The sequence below is a fragment of the Amblyraja radiata genome, chromosome 22 (genome assembly GCF_010909765.2).
Source record: "Amblyraja radiata isolate CabotCenter1 chromosome 22, sAmbRad1.1.pri, whole genome shotgun sequence".
In the NCBI taxonomy this organism is placed as follows: Eukaryota; Metazoa; Chordata; class Chondrichthyes; order Rajiformes; family Rajidae; genus Amblyraja; species Amblyraja radiata.
The window spans coordinates 17,598,281-17,619,581 of record NC_045977.1 but is presented as its reverse complement, the minus strand read 5'-3'; the positions used below and the strand labels follow the sequence as shown (position 1 = coordinate 17,619,581).

The following is a 21,301-nucleotide window of genomic DNA, read 5'->3' as shown; positions in this document are numbered from 1 at the left end:
ATTATATTGTGAAACTTGAAAACTGTGTGAGTTTAAAATACGGTAATTAATTTTCTGAACAATGTAGAATTTTCTCGAGTAAGTAAGGACATTTCTGAAGAGTGCTGATCATAACAACATTGATCCCATTGTACAAAACAAGATAGGCTGCAGCAGAGAAAATATTGAATACTGGAAATTTGTGAGATAGAATTGAATCTAATATGGGAGAAAATATGTTCACATCTGTTTTGTTAGTATTTTAGTTTAGAACAGTGACATAATTGCCAGGTGTCCCATCTCAGAACAATGAAAATTAATTGTGCAGTTTGGAATTTGATGATACCACGTGTAGTAACTTGCATTATCGACTTTTAACAAGGCAATTTTGAATTGCAAGTCAAATTTGCTAAATGGTATTTTATTTTTTTCATTGTACTTAAGAATTGAATTTAAAAGCAAATATATATTGACTAAAGATAAATGACAGGTATGTTTTCTACACAGTAATCAGATTAAAATATGAACAGCCATATGAAAAGGCAGATGTTACTAATCTTCAAATATGCCATTATTAATAACTACACATTTGGTCAGGGAAAGAAGATTATTCAGCCCCTTTGACACTTTAGGATAAATTTAATCGGATTTTTCTGGTTTAGTGCTGTCCCTTTCGCTGGTTAAAACTTTTCTTTTTGAAAGTTTTTAAAAACAAAAGAGCTAATATTTTACAATTTTGCATGGTAATCTTTGTAGGAGGACCGCCTCCGCCGTGGTGATGATCTACGACTTCAGATGGCCTTGGAGGAGAGTCGCAGAAATTCAGTTGTATTAGTGGGCAGCACAGCTCCAAAGAAGAAAAAGGTGAGGGTAGTGCTGCCTGCACCCAAAGTAGCACGCAAGTCATAAATATAAGAGAGTCACAAATTGCATTAGGGAATTCCATGGAATGTTATTTAAACATAGGGTGGGAAAACAGGATTTTTTTACATAATAATTAAATGAGGAAATTAATAGAAACACATTGAGAGAAGGTAGTTAAGCATGCAACCAAGAATAGAGTGGAAGGATATGTTGGTGGTTTAGTTGTTGAAAGGTACAAGGAGATGCATATGGAGCATGGATTTGTTGGGCTGAAAGGCTTGTTGAATTAATTGTGAAATTTAGTTTATTCATAGTTAATATTATGGGTTTTTTTCCATTTTCATGGTTTGTAGATAGGTTTGGCCTGCAGTTAGGAGAACATTTAAATGTGGCATTGTTAGTTGGGGAATGGATCTTGATGTCTTTGATCAGAAAATAAAATAAAATAAAATAAAACTGGCTTACAATATCAATTTAAAAATCATATCTAATAATTCAATTTTCGAGTAGATCATTTTCAGATTGATTAAAAGCCAAAACTGATCTAGCTGCTAGATCAATATTCAAGATTTGTTTTTCCCCTTGAAGTAGGGGTGCATTACCAAATCAATTTATATTTGTTAATTTCATCATATGTTATCCTGTTATGAGAGGTGGAAACCAGAAACTGAGCACCTTTCTTTTTCCATTGAAAATAATCAATTGTATTCTTCTTGCATAATTTTACCCCCAATCCCCAGGTATGAAATTATAATTGAGAGTAATTTTCTTACTGTCATTCGCACATGGTTAATGTAGAAGAGAAGTATCAGACAATGAGAATTTAGTTTATCTATCATACATGATTTTTTTGTCCTGAGAGTAAAAGTACAATAATATAAACATAGAATGATTTTTTTTTTAAATGGTATACTTTTTTTTATAAAACCCTAATCTGAAATTCTATAAATCTGCAAATTACTTTGAATAATACATCATCATGTCTATTGCAGATCACATTTTTGTTTTCTTGTTATATTTCTATCAGATAATTATGTTTCTTAATCTTTTAAATTAAATATCACATTATCAGGCATCCATGGTTACTCTCACGGATCCCTTGCCAGCTGCAACATCAAAGAAAAATGGACTCTGGGAAATATCTGTCCGACCGGTTCTAATAGAAAAACCTGACCCTTGGGGAGGAGCAGATAGCCCAGTAGCATCTGACCCATGGCAAACACTTGGTAAGTAATGTGGAAGTAGGCAAGTTTCTCTAAGATGAATAACACGCATATCCTAACAATCATAACACACTAAATCCGAAGTATAGTAATTAATAATCTAAAATTCAGTATGCAGGATATCTTGAAATTGAAATAGATACTCAAGTTTTACTTTTAAATGATATTTTTTATTATAGCCAGGAATTGGCAAGATAATTAACTTAATTCAAAATACGCTTATGTTAAAGGTTCAAAGGTTGATTTATTGTCACATACACCTAGATGTAGTGAAATTCTTTTTGCCAATGCAGCACATTAAAAAGGAATACAAACATAACAATAATAAATAGCTTTAACATAAAAAACATCCCCCCACAATGGTTCCCATTATGGGGGAAGGCACAAAGTCCAGTCCCATCCCCAATGTCCACCCATAGTCGGGCCTATTGAGGCCTCCACAGTTGCCTCTACGGAGGCCCGATGTTCCAGACCGTCCTCGCCGGGTGATGATGTTCCGGCGTCGGGAGAGTCCTCCCAGCGGCCTGGGAACCCTGGAACGGCCGCCTCTCTACTCGAGACCGTGGCTTCCGGAGCCGACAAGGCCGCGCCGAAAGGAGCTCAACTGGCGATCTCGTCGCGAGATCCCAGGCTCCCGATGTAAAGTTTCAGCGCCGCCGCCCGCAGCTCCGCGATGTTTTTAACGCCGGTCCCAGCTCACCGGAGTTCCAACGCGGCGACTCAGGCAAGGCACCGCCCGCCCCGCAATGGCGCTCCAGCGCTGCACCGCCGTCCTCAGACCCGCAGCGCCGCCGCCGATGCCGGTGCCGCCGCCGCCGGTGCCGCCGCCGGTGCCGATGCCGCCGCCGCCGATGCCGAGGCTCCGGACGGCCCCGTCGCTCCTCGGACCCGCAGCTCCGCAGCCGATGCCGAGGCTCCGGGCGGTACCCTCAGGAAATGCCGCTCCAGGCCCGCTGGTAGGCCGCGAGGACGGGTCGAAAGTGCAGCCCGGAGAAAAGCTGCATCTCCGACCAGGTAGGGACCCTGAAAATTAGTTTCCCCCTTCCCCCCCCCCCCCCCCCCCCCCCTCCCCACACATAAAAAAGCTAGAACTCCTTAAAAACAAAACACTAAACTAACTAAAAATAAGAAAAAACAGATGAAAAACAGACAGCTGCAGGCTAGGCAGCCATACCCCCTACAGGTCGGTGCCCAAAATGTGTGAAGTTTAGTTTTTGTCACGTGTACCGAGGTACAGTGAAAAGCTTTTGTTGCCTGCTAACCAGTCAGCAGAAAGACAATACATAATTACTATCAAGCCATTCACAGTGTACAGATACATGATAAAGGGAATAACGTGATCAATGTTTAGTGCAAGATAAAGTCCAAATGAAGATAGTCCGAAGGTCTCCAATGAGGTAGACAGTAGCTCAGGACTGCTCCCTAGTTGTTGGAAGGACTTGAAATGTGCCAAATTATCTGTTTTTTGTCTGAATGTTCTTGTTCCCAGCTATGTTACACGTTACAATAAATACATTTTGTCAGATGGTGTAAACATTTTTGTCTTTTATTAGATACAAAACCCACTGCTGCCATTGATCCTTGGGGTGCTTCATCTGCCCCACAGACACTTACTAAAAGCGTAGACCCATGGAGTTCACAGACCACCTCTACTGTCGTGACACCATCAGCTGATCCATGGGGACCAGGCCCTTCAGCTGATACTATTTCTGGTAAGCCTGTTTAAAACTCTGGAAATTGTAATTTTTTTGTTTGATGTATTTTGATAGTATCATGCACACCCATATGTAGGCATAATATGGGTACAGGGACATTGAAGACTGTTTTAGAATTTGTCCCGCCTCTGTTTCTCAAGACCCTTCCTACAACAACAGTGGGATACTTTCATCTTTGAATTGCCTGTGTGAAACCTGATAAATTGCAGTTAATGCTGAATTGAGCAGTTTTTAATACCTATTGAATGTGAAATTCATGCTGTCTAAAATTATTTTTCTCCATTGAATCTACATAGCCAAAATTAAAACCTCTGTTTAAAAGTGAAAGGAAAACATGCTACCATGTTATATTGCACACACCTGTCAAATTGAATGTTTTTTTAATAATGTAATATTTGTTTCCATTAACTATGTTTTTCAAAGAAAAATTATGTTTGAAATAGTAGATGTGTTTGTCATTTGTCAATTGTAGGTTCAGGTCCAATGGCAACCATTCAATTAAACAGAAATATAGAAAATAGCAATAGGTTATTTGGCCCTTTGACCTGCTCTGCTATTCAGTACAATTGCAGCCGAATTCAGTATCCTGTTCCTGCTTTGTATTCCCTATACCATTTGATCTATTGAGCCATAACAACTTTATCTAATTCTATATTGAATATTATTTTAATGATTTAGCCTCAACTACCTTCTGTCATAGACTTTCTCCCAGTTTACATTGTGACCCACAGGTTTAGAACTTCACAAGATAAGGAACATCCTTTATTTATCTAATCTGCCCTGTCCTGTCATGGTCCTTCTCATTCTTCTTTTAAACTCTACTGAATAGTGAAAACCCAAACCTTCATATGCCAGCAATTTTAAGCTATTTAACTTGATCCAGCCTGCATTCAAATTGATCCAGCCTGCATTCAGAAGCCCGTCATCTTTTTAAACATAACTGTAGTTAAACAACAAGGAACTCATCAAATTTTATTTACAAAGCATATCAGATACATATAGAGAACATTTTTGTTTACTGCCTTTGGTTTATCTGTGGCTAATTTAAATTATTTAGCACTGCAGGGCTGTAATTTTCTTCTACTTGATAATTTGCCAATTGACAGCAAACATTTCATACGATTATCTTTTCTGGGCAAATAGAAAATTGAATTGAAAACTAAAATATGTAACAGGATTTGACAGAATTTTTAACATAATTGTATTTGAGTAGTATTCTGATTGTTTATTTAAATTGAGCTTGGTATAGTCTAAACATGAATAAAGTACATAATGGGGAACAAAACTGATTTGAATGAATTGTAATTTAGAAGAAATTTTGTAATTCACTGTAATATTCCTTCTGCGTTTTCTTTCCAATTCCCTCTACAGGCAGTACAGCTTTTGATCCCTTCAGCACGTTAAATGGTGCAGCAAAGGATGACTTTGCTGATTTTGAGGACCTTAGAGCTTCATCAAAAAAGCCAGGTACTAAAGTGATTATTTGTTCAGTATTTTACCCAGTTAACCTTGGTCAGTGCAACTTTAATAGTTTCTAGAATGTTAATCATATTAAGTAAGTACTCAATGTATGATATTCAAGAAAAATGTCTCACCAGCTTGTTATCAAAGCAGGTCGGGCAGCATCTGTAGAAAGAGAAACAGTTTTGTTGAAAACCGTATATCAATAATGAGGAAACCCAATTAGGGAACACAATATAAATAGTTTTCTCAATAAAGGGCCTGTCCCACTTACTCGACCTTTACAGGCGACTGCTGGCACCTGTAATAGGTCGCCGAAATTTTCAACATGTTAAAAATTCAGCGGCGACCGGAAAGACGCTACGACTCTTTGGAGACCTCTCACGACCATAGGAGACCATACAAGCGACCCCTGGCAACATGTCGCGGGTGACCTCTCACGACCGTGGGTGACCTCTCACGACCGTAGGAGACCTCTCACGACCATACAGCCTGTATGGTCGTGAGAGGTCTCCTATGGTTGTGAGAGGTCTCCAGAGTCTTTCTGGTCGCCGCTGAATTTTCAACATGTTGAAAATTTTGGCGGCCTATCACGGATGCCAGCAGTCGCCTGTAAAGGTCGCGAAAGTGGGAGGCCCTTTACATACACTTTGTTCTCATGAATACATTAAACTTGTCCCACATATCAAACTTAAAACTTGGTATCTTAAAACCAAAATGCAGAGTGTATGTTACTAATTACTGTGCAAGCTCCCAGGCCATGGTTAAGTGTGCAAGAACACAGTAAATAGAAGCAGGAAAAAGCCACTTGACCATTTGAACTAAGTTTCAATTAAGTCTGATCTACGCTGATCCTCTCACTTCGAATTAAAGGTGTAGTCATGGGTGTTTGTGTGGGCCTTAGCTATGCCGCTTTTTTACATAGAAAGGTCTCGACCCGAAACTTCACCCAATTCTTCTCTCCAGAGATGTTGCCTGTCCCGCTGAGTTACTCAAGAATTTATTGCCAACCATCGTTTTTACATTGGCTACATTGAACACACTTTGTTCCCAACGTATCTTGGCACCATTGCCAAAATCATACTCCACTACGTAGACTGCAGAGGGGCTACCTCCTGCACCCATGTAGAATTCATTGATTTCATCAGCTTCACACCAACTTCCATCCTGCCCTTAAATTGACTTGGACCATCTCTGACACATTTCTCCCCTTTTTTGATCTGCCTCCATATCAAGGGAGAAACTATCCACAGATGTTTACAGCAAACCCACTGACTCATACAGCTACCTTCATTATACCTCCTTCTACCTCAATTCTTGCTAGGATGCCATCCTTTTGTTGCAGTTTCTCCGTCTTCACCACATCTGTTCTCAGGAAGAGGCTTTCCATTCTAGGACATGTGAAATTCCTTGTTCTTCAGAATACATGGATCCCCACTCCACTCCAACAGCAGTGGATGGAGTTCCCATCTATATATTCTTTGTTTCCTGCAGTTCTGCTTTCACTCCTCTCTACTCCCCAAAGACAGAACAGGGATAGAGTTCTTCTGGTCCTTAACCTTCTTAACCTATTGCCCCCTCCAACAGCATCCTATTCATCATTATCTGACATTTCCTCCAGCTTCAATGGGAACCCACCACCAGACGCATCTTCTGGTTTCTATTTCTCCTTCCCCTCTACTTCTACTGCCTGTTCCTTTCCCCTCCTCCACCTGCTCATCTTCTACCCCCACCCCCCCATTTTCCTCCCACTTCTGTTCTAACCACCAACCCTCCCTCCGGATTCCGCATTTCACTTCCACCTTCCTTAGTAAATCGCAACATCTGCACTCTTTTGTCGTCTGTACTTATCACCTCCAACTGGAATTGGCAGCATTTGCTTATTAAGGCAGGTGAGAGGGAAAGTGAATTTTGGTGGAAATAGAAGGGTTGACTGGATTTACACAGGGAATGGTTCTTTCAAAAATATGAAAGGGGGAGAAAATGTACTTGATGGTGACATTTGCGTTGGGGAAGGCATAAATTACAATTAGGTGAGTAGGAGAGGTACCGGGGGTATTGCCTCCAACGCATTCAAGGTCGGCTGCAAGAGGTGCCTCCGGGACACAAAGGAGGTCGGGCTAGGAGAGAGACATCAGTCCACGGACCGGGCCGGTCGAAGATGATGGAGTAGTCCCTGCTGCAGCCTGGGGCTTACCTGGATCGGGAGCTGCTTCAATACATTGAGCATGTGGGCCGAACATTGGACTTTTTGTAAATGACGCCAAAATACGGCGACTCATGCAAGTGTGCTCTATGCAAAAAGAATTTCACTGGGCAGTGCACACATGACAATAAAGAACCGTTGAATTGAAAGAGAGGATGATCCGTTGAATGTGGAGACTGGTGGGATAGGGAAAGGGGATTTCTATCCTTGTGCGTAGGAGGACAGAAGATGTGTGCAGAAAATGGAACATAGGTTTACATAGACCTGTGGATCTAAATACTTGCTCTTAACATTTGGGAATTGGCTGTCTTAAATGATCTAAAAAATGTTTTTAATTATGGCTGTGTTTATGATTTTGTTTCTTTAGATGAGACTGATGTGTTGGGAGGGAGTTCCCGGCTAAGTGGTTCGATTAGCCCAGATTTACTTGACACTCAGTTTGGTAGTTCAGCACAACAGACTGCAGCTCGGAAAACACCAGAATCCTTCCTTGGTCCTAATGCAGCATTAGTGAATCTGGATTCCCTGGTATCCAAACCTATACACCCATCCAGTATATCTAATCCTTTTCTAGCTACAGGTATGAATTTGAGAATTTGTTTTCCTTTTAAACTGAACTCTTCTACCTGCTTTGAAGTTAAAACATCATAAAAATCTGATTTGTTCAGAGTGTTGTGGTATGGTGAGGCTCTAAACTAGTTTCTCTAAAAGGTGAAATTCATTCAAAATTTAAACTGATTGAAAAGTAGACTTGAGGGTTTTCATACCAGCATTCAACAATATTGCAGGCTGATTCCTAATCCAATCCAATCTAATATCCCCAGGCCCATCATGGCTTTACTGTGGTTATTTGTACTTTCCTCAAGGTATTTGCATGCATTGAGAAATAATAGCTCAAATTTTGTAGGGAAATGTTGGCAGTGCCTTGTGCAACTGCAAAATATTCCTTGCATAACTCTGCAACTTCAGGATTTCTGCTCACAATGCAAAGTCCTAAGTCTTGTATTGCAGTTTCCTCAATTGCATTCTGATTCCACATAACTTGATGTCCACGCTAGTTCCTGACCATGTGTTGGAGAATCCACTTGAACAACTTCTGCCTCATGTTTGAATGCCAGGGTGTTTGACAGTGGGGTATAGCTTAACCAGCTGTCATTTTTCCATCTGTTTTATGGGTAAGGCTTATTCTGACCCTCCATGTGATGACATTTATGTCATGGAAGGCCCTGTCGCTGCAGAGGGCCCATTGCGACTGATGGAGTTCGCTTCTCTCTACAAGTTCCCACTTGGGGAACTGCATAATGTAAGTCTGAACTTTATTCATCAGTCAGCAGCAAGACTGTAAATGCTGGGCCATTTTGTTACTTATCCGACATGGGTTAACCTGATGTATTTGATATAAAACAGCTTTGGAAATTGGTTCTGGCATTTTAATAAATATGTCATTACCACCATTGCAATTGAATCGTACTGCTACGAGAATGGGAGCTCAGGAAATATAATGACAAAATAAATTGCTTTCTGCAGCCTAACTTCACCAACTGATCTGTGACATCATACATCATACACTGTTGCTTTCTACCTTTTTTTTGTAATGTGCCTCTACTAAATAGAAAAAATATTTATTTGTTTTGTTTTATTATTATTTGTTCATGTGTTTTTGGGCACATTTTGCAAGACCAGCATTTTCTATATGGTGTCCCCTTAAACTGAGAAGCTTGCAAACAAATCAAAATACAACCTTTTTTGCAGCCACATTACAAAAGGAAGTAGCAGATGTGTCCTGTATTTTTTGGTCCAGTTGTTTTAATTTGCTTCTGTTTTTGAAAATGTGACCTAACTATTTTCTTTGTTCTTGTGGTTGTTATTCTTACATTCTCACTTGGGATCAGCATCATAAATGAGGCCTCTCATTTGTAAACTGAAAGTAAGGAATCCTAATCCCTGCTCGTCAAATAAAGTTTATTTCCTGAAAGACCAGCTATGGCATTCCTTTCAGGGGTGCACAGGAATGCCAGCCTAGACTTTAGAGTTTTCTCATGAATCAATCTGCATTATAGGAATTCTGCAGTAAGTTCAATAAATGTGTTACCATCATTTTGAAAAGTTGTAAGAGCTTACAAAAATGTAATCTATTCAGTAACCACAGATGTGTTTAAATGTTCCTTCGCAAGTCTTTTTGCACTGAATTTTGTCAGAATAAGCCACCAAGAAAATTAAAAATTAAAGAAAAATATTTAATTGGTCCAGTTCCCTACATGCTCAAAATACAAATAGGAGACTTTCATTTCAGTATTTAGTATTCAGTATTTCTTTAATATAATTTTCACTGAGTACTTGCATACACAGAGGAAACGAAAAAACGTTGCTCGATCAGTTTCCATTCAGTGTAGTTAGTAAAAAAGGATAAATACATAGAGCTTTAAAAACAAATTAAAATTACCGTCTAAAAACAGAAAGTAGGCCTAAAATTTACAATTGAATAAAAACAGACATTCCGACCGACAGTGGCTTTACTTTGACAGGTGCCTAGCTGTAAAAGTATGGACGAGGTTGAATGTGTTGGTGAACGATATTTGGGGAGGGGACAGTCCGTTAATCAGTCTTATTGCCTTTGGGAAGAAGCTGTGGAGCATCCTGCTGGTTTTGCAGCAGATGCTCCTGTACCTCTTCCCAGATGGCAGAATGGAGAAGATGTGGTGTGATGGGTGGTAGGGGTCCTTGATGATGGAGATGGCTCTACTGATGCTCCGCTTCTTGTAGATCTCCAACAGGAAAGGGAGTGGGGCACCAATGATCCTGCTGGCTGTCTTCACTATCCTGTTGAGTTGATGTTGTTCGTAAGCCTTGCAGCTCCCAAACCAGGAAGTGATGCCGTAGGTCATTATGCTTTCGATGGTGCTCCTGTAGAAGGTCCTTAGATGAGCAGTAGGGAGACCTGCTTTCCTTAGTCTCCGGAGAGGGTGGAGCCGCTGCTGAGCTCTTTTGATCACTGCTGTGGTGTTGGTCGTAGAGGTCAGGTCATCCGGAGTCCTAGGAACTTCACACTGCTGACCCTCTCCACAGCAGCTCCATCAATATGCAGCGGAGTGTGATGTTGTTTTCCAGCCCTCCTGAAGTCGATCACCATCTCCTTAGTTTTTTCCACATTGAGAGTGAGGTTGTGGGATCTGCACCATTCTGTGAGCAGCTCCACCTCCATCCTGTACGTCAACTCATTATTGTTGCTGATGAGACCCACCACTGTTGTGTCATCAGCGAACTTGTTGATATAGTTGTTGCTGAGTCTAGCAGTACAGTCATGTGTAAGCAGACTAAACAGCAGGGGGCTTAGGACACAGCCTTGGGGTGAGCCAGTGCTCACAGCGATGGTTCTTGATGTCCGACTGCCCACCCTGACTGTCTGCTGCCGTTGTGATAAAAAGTTAAGGACCCAGTTGAAAGTGCCAGTATCCACCTTTAATAGCTTCAGCTTCTCCACCAGCTGTTGTGGGATGATTGTATTAAAAGCGGAGCTGAAGTCTATAAAGAGGATCCTGGCATAGGTATTCTTCCGGTCAAGATGTGATAGTGCGAGGTTGAGTATTGTGGAGACTGCGTCCTCTGTGGACCGGTTGGCTCTGTAAGCGAACTGCTGTGGGTCTAGGGCGGCAGGGAGACAATTTTTAATATGCTGCATAACCAGCCGCTCAAAACACTTCATTAATATGGGTGTGAGAGCCATTGGACGAAAGTAATTGAGACAGACTGGGTTGGGTTTCTTCGGGACAGGAACGATGGTGGCACTTTTAAGACAGTTGGGCACTACTGCCTGGCTGAGTGAGATGTTAAAAATGTCTGTAAAGACATCTTTTAGTTGCTCGACACAATCCCTTAAAACGCATCCAGGGGTGTTATCCGGCCCTGCAGCTTTGCGTGGGTTGATGCTGGCAAAGGCCTTTTTAACTCCGGCTGTGGACAGCCTGAGTGACTGGTCGCTGGGTGATGGCAGGAGTGCTTGTATCTGGGTGGTATTTTTAACCTCAAACCGTGCGTAAAACTCGTTCAGTTCATCTGGTAGAGAGGGTTCGTTTTGGCATATCCGCAGCGGGGTGGGGCTTGTAGTCAGTGATGGTATGAAATCCCTACCACAAGATTCAGATTCAACGATTCAGATTCAACTTTAATTGTCATTGTCAGTGTACAGTACAGAGACAACGAAATGCAGTTAGCATCTCCCTGGAGAGCGACATAGAATATGATTTCAATAAATAAATCTATTTACATGCATACAGTCATAGTGTTTTTCCTGTGGGAGGAGTGTCCGGGGGGGGAGGGGGGGGGGTGATTGGCAGTCACCGAGGTACAGTGTTGAGTAGTGTGACAGCCGCAGAGAAGAAGCTTTTCCTGGACCTGCTGGTCTGGCAACGGAGAGACCTGTAGCGCCTACCGGATGGTAGGAGGGTAAACAGTCCATGGTTGGGGTGAGAGCAGTCCTTGGCGATGCTGAGCGCCCTTCGCAGACAACGCTTGCTTTGGACAGACTCAATGGAGGGGAGCGAGGAACCGGTGATGCGTTGGGCAATTTTCACCACCCTCTGCAGTGCTTTCCGGTCGGAGACAGAGCAGTTGCCATACCATACTGTGATACAGTTGGTAAGAATGCTCTCGATGGTGCAGCGGTAGAAGTTCACCAGAATCTGAGGAGACAGATGGACCTTCTTCAGTCTCCTCAGGAAGAAGAGACGCTGGTGAGCCTTCTTGACCAGAGTTGAGGTATTGTGGGTCCAAGAGAGGTCATCGGAGATGTTGACCCCCAGGAACCGGAAGCTGGAAACACGTTCCACCTCTGTCCCGTTGATGTGGATGGGGGTGTGCGTGCCGCCCCTAGACTTCCTGAAGTCTACAATGAGCTCCTTGGTCTTCTTGGAGTTAAGGGCCAGGTTGTTGTCAGCGCACCATGCTGCTAGGAGCTGGACCTCCTCCCTATAGGCCGACTCATCGTTGTTGCTGATGAGGCCAATCACCGTTGTATCATCTGCATACTTGATGATGGTGTTAGTACCATGTACAGGTGTGCAGTCGTAGGTGAAGAGGGAGTAGAGGAGTGGGCTCAGCACACAGCCCTGTGGAACAGCGGTGTTCAGGGTGAGGGTTGAAGAGGTGTGCTTGTCTAACCTAACAGACTGGGGTCTGTTGGTTAGAAAGTCCAGTATCCAGTTGCAGAGGGAGGGGTCGATGCCCAGGTTACCGAGTTTGGTGATCAGTTTAGAAGATATAATGGTGTTGAATGCTGAGCTGTAATCGATGAACAGCATTCTTACGTAAGTGTCTCTGTTGTCGAGGTGGGAGAGGGCGGAGTGAAGTGCCGTTGAGATGGCATCCTCCGTACTCCTGTTCTTGCGGTAGGCAAACTGATAGGGATCCAATGTGGGGGGTAGGCAGCCTTTGAGGTGTGCCAGGACCAGCCTCTCGAAGCACTTGGTGATGATGGGAGTAAGTGCAACTGGGCGGAAGTCGTTGAGGCTTGCCGCAGTGGAGTGTTTTGGCACCGGCACGATGGAGGTGGTTTTATGGCACGTGGGGACAACTGCTTGGGCAAGTGACAAGTTGAAGATGTCAGTCCAGACGTCTGTCAGTTGCGCAGCACAGGCCCTGAGGACGCGCCCGGGGATGCCGTCAGGGCCAGCGGCCTTACGTGCATTAGTCCTACTCAGTGCCACGTACACGTCGTAGGGGGTGAGTGTGAGGGGTCGGTGATCAGCAGGGAGCACAGCCTTGATGGCTGTCTCTAGATTGTCCCTGTCGAAGCGGCCATAGAAGTGGTTAAGCTCCTCAAGGAAGGAGGCGCCGCTGGATGTGGGGGTGGTGTTGGTGGGTCTATAGTCCGTGATGGCCTGGATGTCTTGCCACATGCGTCGGGGGTAGGAGTTGTTGTTGAAGTGCTCCTCAATCCTGAGCTTATGGCAGTGCTTGGCCTTCTTGATGCCCCTCTTCAGGTTAGCCCTGGATGAACTATAGGCTCGAGCATCGCCTGACCTGAAAGCGGTGTCCCGTGCTTTCAGCAGTAGCCTGACCTCGCTGTTCATCCATGGCTTCTGATTCGGGAATATGGTCACCCGTTTGAGGGAGGTGACACTATTGATGGTGGAGTTTATAAAGTCCAGAACGGAGGATGTGTAGGAATCAATGTCCGTGTGGGAGTCAAGGGTGGCCTGGGCTGCAAACGCCTTCCAGTCAGTGTTTCCAAAACACTGCTGAAGTGTGGAGTCCGCCTCCTCTGACCAGACTTTAACTGTCCTCACAATGGGTTTAACCCGTCTGATGAGTGGGGAGTACTTAGGGAGCAGGAACAATGAGACGTGATCAGACTGACCAAGGTGGGGGAGGGGGACGGCTTTGTAAGCTTCAGCCATGTTAGTGTAGACTTTGTCCAGTGTCTTGTCTACTCTAGTGGCGATGGAGACATGTTGGTGGAATTTGGGGAGTACAGTCTTCAGGTTGGAGTGATTGAAGTCACCCGCAACAATGAAGGCTGTCTCGGGGTTGTGAGTGTTGTTTGCTAATGTCAGTATGCAGCTCTTTCATTGCAAGCTTGGCATTAGCATCAGGAGGGATATAGGCTGCAGTCACAACAGTGGAGGTAAACTCTCTGGGCAGATAGAACGGTCTGCATCTAACCATGAGGAACTCAAGGTTAGCTGAGCAGTGACTCTCGATGATGGTGGAGTCCGTGCACCATGCTTTATTTACATAAATGCACAGACCCCCACCTCTGTTGTCCTGTCCGCTCGGAGTAAATGACGCCCCGTTAGCTGGATGGCGCTATCAGGAACGCCGATGTTGAGCCAAGTTTCCGTGAAGATCAGGATGTTGCAGTCTTGGGTCTAGTTGTGGGAGATGATCCTTCGCCGGAGTTCGTCCATTTTGTTTGCCAGTGAGCGCACGTTGGCGAGGAAAAGGCTAGGAATCGCTAGCCTGTGTGGGGCTAGCTCTAACCTAGCCTTTAACCCACCTCTGCGGTGCTTTCGTACGCGTCGCCGTCTGTTGGTGCTTCCGGTCGGCCGAGCTGGCTTGGTGCGCGCTGGTGTTCTGCCGCTCCGCGGCTCCGCTGGCGTTCTCCAGCCCCGCTGCTCCGGTGGCGGTCTCCAGCACCGCTGCTCCGCTGGCGTTCTCCAGCCCCACGGCTCCGGTGGCGGTCTCCAACCCCGCTGCTCCGGTGGCGGTCTCCAGCCCCGCTGCTCCGCTGGCGTTCTCCAGCCCCGCGGCTCCGCTGGCGGTCTCCAGCCCCGCTGCTCCGGTGGCGGTCTCCAACCCCGCTGCTCCGGTGGCGGTCTCCAGCACCGCTGCTCCGCTGGCGTTCTCCAGCCCCGCGGCTCCAGTGGCGTTCTCCAGCCCCGCGGCTCCGCTGACGTTCTCCAGCCCCGCGGCTCCGCTGGCGTTCTCCAGCCCCGCGGCTTCGCTGGCGTTCTCCAGCCCCGCGGCTTCGCTGGCGTTCTCCAGCCCCGCGGCTCCGCTGGCGTTCTCCAGCCCCGCGGCTTCGCTGGCGTTCTCCAGCACCGCGGCTTCACTGGCGTTCTCCAGCCCCGCGGCTTCGCAGGAGTTCTCCAGCCCCGCGGCTCCGGTGCTCCGTTGCTCTGACGAGCTCAGGAGAGAGACGGAGATCGCCCAGAAAGTTGTTGCAGCCGCAGGAACCGAAGTCCAGAAGTTCCTGTCGGCTGTACGAGACGGATACAAGACTGCTCCGTGTGAGCAGCCTTGAAACAGGTAGGGGAATTGTCGCTATTTCTCCAATTCTTGGGAGACACGGGGCGTTGCGATGTGCCCGCGCCGCCGCCATTTTGAGGGGTGTGTGTCTTTGTCATTTGTCATTTAGCGAAAGGTCTCCTAATTAGCTAGATCAATTTGGAGATAGGATTGCTTGCTTAGAATTTATTGCTTCTGAATTGCTTAAAACTAACTTTAATACTGATTTATTTTTGCATATAGCATTAGACTGGATGCCAATTTGTACTTGGAATATACATTATGGCTTAGATCGGATATAATTGGAGCATGGTATTTTTAAGGATGACTTGAGTTGTGGCAAAGTGAAATAAAGAAAATGTTTTTAATTCTTGCATTGTTTGATTTGACAAAGGATATAAAATTGTCTACTTTCAAAGACTTACTTTGTAATATGTTTTTATTTTAAAATTTATTATATTTGTGTTCCATTCTAATAATGTGTTTTTTTTCCTTGTAGGTTCAGCTCCAGTCCAAGTCACTCAGATAAATCCCTTTCAAGTTAACCAACCACAGCCTCCAACACTGAACCAAATGAGAGCCAGCCCTTTGGCCCCAGGACAGTCGACGTTCGGTACTATGCCTACAGTTAATATGGAGCCCATGCCATGCACCTCCATGTCAGCACCACAGGTGGCAATGGGCATGGTTCCAGTGCCAATGATTGGTAGGATGGGTACAGGAATGAACATTACTGGAACAATGCCCCAGCCACTTGTATCAACAGGCATTCCTCCATCTACATCTCAGACCACCACAACTAACCCTTTCCTATTATAAAAGATGAGAGATCGTCATTAGAATGAAAACCTAGACAGGAGTGCGGTTAGTTGAGTTAAATGTATTCTAGACTACATTTATGGGTGAGATGAGGAAACCGTCACAGTGGATTTAGGTTTTGCTGTGTTGGTTTTTATGAAATACATATTGACAGTGGGTTACTTTTCTCAATTTTCTGAAGAAGCTATTTGCTGCCAATGGAGGTATCGTTTGGTGACTGAACATGTAGTTGAATACCAGTAAAATGAATCTAATATTCATACCTCCTGAATCCTTCAGTCCTTAAGTGCATATTACAGTTTGTCCAAAGGTAACATAGTCTTCTGTGCAGTATATTAAGTTTTTGCATATTTCTCATGTCATCTTTTTCAAAAAAATATAAAGACCACTGACTGTTTTTAAAAATTAGAGCTTTGCTTCCTAATTTAAAAAAAAAAGCAAATCTGAAACAAGGATCCCAAATCAGAATGCCTACATCATAGATTTCATAATTGATAAATTCTTCCAATTTTTTTATAGCAGTAAAGATTTTTGAATCGTGTTGTGTCTTAAATATGCTGCTGAATAGTTGCTTTTGAATTTGGACTGTTGCATGCATCTTTAATTGCTTTTTGGAATATCATTCCAAGCTCTGGATGCTATTTTGGAAGATGGTATTGGCTATTCAGTATTAATAATGGTTGAGCACTGAAAAGATTGAATTTTTTGTAGAGTTCTAATTAAAAAATAAATGCAGTGAATAGGGACAAACTGTACATACAAGTAACATCAAGGAGGATTTTTTTTAATGTAAAAGAAAAGTTGCATGCATCAGTCAGTTATTGAAATCTAAAATTTGCTACTTTCTGGCTATTCTCCAGTATAAAACACATTTAGGTGAGAGGTTGTAGTGTTCATCACTGTTAATGCAGTAAAGTATAGAGTTTGAAGGAAAAATACATCAGTGTAACCTTGGATTCTAGGTGCTTTTTTACTTTCTTTTGTTTTAGATTTTACTAAGTAAAGCAAACATTAAGCTACTTCAGACTCGACATCCGTATAAGCAGTTAATCCTGTACACTTTGCACAGCATTTTTAATAGATAAATCTTCATGTAAAGGTCAAGGAGCCAAGTTATGAGTCTGTTCTTTGCAACCATATTCTAGTTTAAAACAAGCTTAATGCTATTTTTAATCTTTCAGTCTAGGGGTTTTGGTAAGATTTTGCAAGCGTGTTTTTTATCTGCTTTAAAACATTGTGTTGACAGGTGCCATATGTGCAGTCCAAACTGTATCTTTGCTTCATTGTTGAGAGAATAAGACCTGTATTTTAGAAAGAGAAAAGGGAATCCTGCAATTGAGAGTGTACTTGTATTATTGTGTTTAGTCTGCCATGTTGGTTCAACACTAAGTGCATAGCAAGTTATTGAGTTTTGTAATTGATAACAGATTTTCTTTGGAAATGAATGAATGGTCAGACTGGTTACTTAAGGATGAATTGCTATGCAGAGAAGGTAGATAGTAGTCCTAAAGTTTTATTTTAATAACTTATGGGAAAACAAGCATGATCAGTCTGTGCTCTTAACAAGTGAGAAATTTTCTATCTTGACATTTTGGAGTGTGTGTGTTTTACAGTTTCATTTGGTTTTGTTTTTTTTAGCTAGGAAATGAGTTTTGGAGACATGGCCAACAGCAAGTTAGTATTTCTTTTAAAGGGAAAGTTAAAAGCTTGTATTTGTTCTCCTTCCACAGTTCATTTACTTTTATAAAATAACTTGGATTTCTATACCATTCATTAAATAATATGTCTTGAGTGATTTGATAGTGAACAATCTGGCATTATAATAGTAGTGGTCAGTATTTACTCATTGTAAAATCAGTTGCCAGACCCTATCTTTTAGTATTCACTTGACGTGCATATATTTCATACCCACGTTAAAGACCATTATGAACTTAATGCTTCTCGGATCTACATTTGGAAGTTATCACCTGTCATTCATGCTTAAATAAAATACTGAGTTTCAGCTGATATCATTTTGCTTAAGATAGAGAAAAAGAAAATACCTACAATAATAATTATTTTAAAATATGGGTGTGGAATATTTGTTCATGTGTCAAAGTAATTTGTCTAGTTATAGCATATAGCTATGGTGGTATGCACCTTATTTTAAAAAAAGTCACTATTAGCAATACAAGTATGGCATATTATATAACTTAGAATTTTCCAAATTTCTGAAAATGAAAATTCTATTGCTTTTAAGATTGACACATAAGTATATGCATTTTTATATCCAGAAAGTGGTCATCTATATACCAGATATGGAAATGCCACAATGAAATTCATGCCAAGCAAGTTCATTTGAAACATAACCCTGTTTGACCTTGCACATATATATTTATATTCTATGATTCCAGTTATTTGAATTGATTTTAGTTCTTCAAAGGGTTCATGTGAGTGCGTGAGAATATGCATGCTGAGAGTGCAGCCACTACTTGTAAAGTCTTGCATCTAGTCACTAAAATGTATACAAAGCTTCTGGTAAGATTTGTATTAATTGTTTTCATCATGTACTGTAAAATGTCTTTGCTGTCATTCTGTTAATAACTCTGCATCAATGTAATGTATTGTAGTCTACCATCTGTACCTGTTGTGTAATTTCATGTGTACTGTAACTGTATTGGATTTACTAAAATAAGTCATGTAGTAGAATTTCATAGTTCACTAGCATAGTTATATCTTTAAAGCCTTTAAAAAAAATCTTTGACACACAAATTAAGAAAGTCAAGCAACTGGAAAATCAGTGTGAGACATCTCAATTGAAAAAGTCATGACTCTCTTTCTAGAAGATGGAAACTGACACTTCGCAACAAGCGCCTTTTTATTTATCCACGCAGGACCCAGTTGATATTTTGTACCGCACTCACTCCATTTCTTTTTAATGTTATGATGGATATTCCCAGCGTGTTTTTGACGTAGCAATGTACCAGAAGCTCAGTTTCTCACAAGCTTTACAAAGACCAGAGAAGTAGTTCTAGGGGTCTTGTAAAACAAAATATTTCAAAGAACTTGGCTAATTCAGTATTCAAATATTCTTTTTCATGGCTGGGGTGTATCGAGGTGATGAATAACCTAACGGCCTGTAAATTAATTAGTGGTCTTGTCCTGTGGTATCTGCACCCACTGTTGGTTGGCTCCATTTATTTATTACGTATCTGATCTTCAAGAATTTACATATTTACCCCTAAACATGCTAACAGATTAGAGAGAGCTAGGGTGCTCCAAACCCAGTGGTGAATAAGTCAGGAGAGATGCCACAGAATTCCTTTAAAAGTGCTGGGTCCCAGAATACAAAAAGGCTTTTTTATCAGAAGACAATTTTCTGGGCTGTGGGGTTGGGGTAACTGGGGTGGTGGAAATAAATATGGTGCATTAAGCTGCAAAGTCACACCAAACTATTTTAGTCACCAGATCATTTTTGTTTATTGTTTGTATTCTTTCAAAATATTGTCAAAACAATTTCTCATTGAAAAACTATCTACCAGTATTTTACATTTTATATGCAACATAAAACTAGATCAGTAGATCTCCTTCACCCACAGCTTTTCTTCAATAATACTCATAAAAACATTTTGTAGCCTCCGAGATAAAAACAATGATTGTATTAATTAGCAAAGGTATACAATAAGTGGTTACTACAGCTCGAAAAAATCCATTCTTGATGCATATTTATATTTTAAGAACCTGTTAAAAAAAATTCTGACACTGGTGGAACTCAATCCAATACCCTAATAAGTGTATATCATGTTTCTTATTAGGTCTTCAGGTTATGTATTACTATCATCATGGTAATATGCACTTGGATTATTTTCTTACGGGTAACAACACTGAATCGTGATTTTCCCAATCCTCGAGGAAACAATAGAAATGTTCAATAAACTGATGGACTAACAAGGAAACTACTCTTTGATTTATAGCCTTAACTTCTTGATATGATATAGCACCTGTTTAGCCCTAAATGACCTGATATCCTCCAAATATGAGTGAATTCATTTCATCTAATCACTTTGGAATGGGTGTTTATTTTACTGTAAAGATACATGGAAACGGGCCTTTCGGCCCACTGAGTCCACATGACCATCAATCACACGTTCACACTAGTTCTATGTTATCCCACTTTCTCATCTACTCCCTACACTCCAGGGGCAATTTCACAAAGGCCAGTTAAACTACAAACCTGCACTTTGGGAGGAAACCGGAGCACCCAGAGAAACCCCACGCAGTCAGAGAGAGAACGTGTAGAGTTCGCACATCCAGCATCCGAGGTCGGGAATAAATCTGGGTGTCTGGCATTATGAGGCAGCAGCTTTGCCAGCTGCGCTCCAGTGCAGCCCGCAATAATTCTTTGAACAAAAAAAAGTTTTGTCTTTCCGTCACAGTGGAGAACTTTGGTTTCCTCCAAAACTTGGTGAACATGTCCCAGATTCATTCAGGATTTATTTCTTTAGCTTGGTTTCAGGGATCTCCATTTTATTTTATTTGAATAATCATTTATAAGCTGGTTGCTGTGTTCTATACCAATTTAATTTGTGCTGTCACCAGCATTTGGTTTTGTGATTATCATGATGCAAGTTAGACTAGCTTGGAGTTGATACATTGTAGTGGAGACAATGTAGTCAAGACATCTTAATTTTGAATGCACCAACTTGACAACCCTTGAGATTGGCTAACCTATTTTTCATTTGGTGAGAAACAGTGGGGTGAGGCACCAGTATTATGCTGAGATGAACAAAATAAATCTGAATTTAATTTTAAAGGCCACTAGAGGGACTGGTACTTATTGATTTTCCAGTTATTTGGCTTGCATTTTATTAGGCAAAGATAACTATGTTTAAAGAATGAGGACTGCTGCACATAATGGTGAGTACCCACATTTTTCATGTATTTTGTTCTGTTCATCCACAAACTTATTCATGATGCTGGGAGCAGGCTGCTTTATATGTTATTGTGCTCAACTGTCATTACTGTATTATATAACTTATCATTTGTACTATTGTAACATATGTTCTGTATCCTTTTTTCTATGTAATGGTTTTGTAGCAAATCACGCAGTTATTGTTTCTGCCATTTAAACAGCAGCAAAGATCAGGGGCCTGTTGCTCAAAAAAGGAAATTAAATTGTCGGTATCTGAACTATAGTTTTAGTTCATTTCTTTTACATTAGAAATACACAATTGCAATCGTACTAACTTCCATTAAGATCTTAAACATGTTCCTGATTATGTTTAATTAGCAAGGTAAACTGCTGTTGTATTAACATGTGGGCTTTAAGT

General features: G+C 42.0%; 1 protein-coding gene across 1 annotated transcript in view; it reads left to right on the top strand.

Moving 5' to 3' along the window:
- Nucleotides 1-21,161, top strand: part of epn2 (epsin 2) — a 64,327-nt gene extending 43,166 nt beyond the window's left edge. Inside the window, exons 4-9 of the mRNA XM_033040495.1 lie at nucleotides 736-843; nucleotides 1,916-2,069; nucleotides 3,620-3,778; nucleotides 5,153-5,248; nucleotides 7,816-8,028; nucleotides 15,673-21,161. Coding sequence (XP_032896386.1) covers nucleotides 736-843; nucleotides 1,916-2,069; nucleotides 3,620-3,778; nucleotides 5,153-5,248; nucleotides 7,816-8,028; nucleotides 15,673-15,992 — 1,050 coding nt within the window. The 3' untranslated portion in view covers nucleotides 15,993-21,161. The remainder of the gene's footprint in view (nucleotides 1-735; nucleotides 844-1,915; nucleotides 2,070-3,619; nucleotides 3,779-5,152; nucleotides 5,249-7,815; nucleotides 8,029-15,672) is intronic.
- Nucleotides 21,162-21,301: the final 140 nt, after the last annotated feature.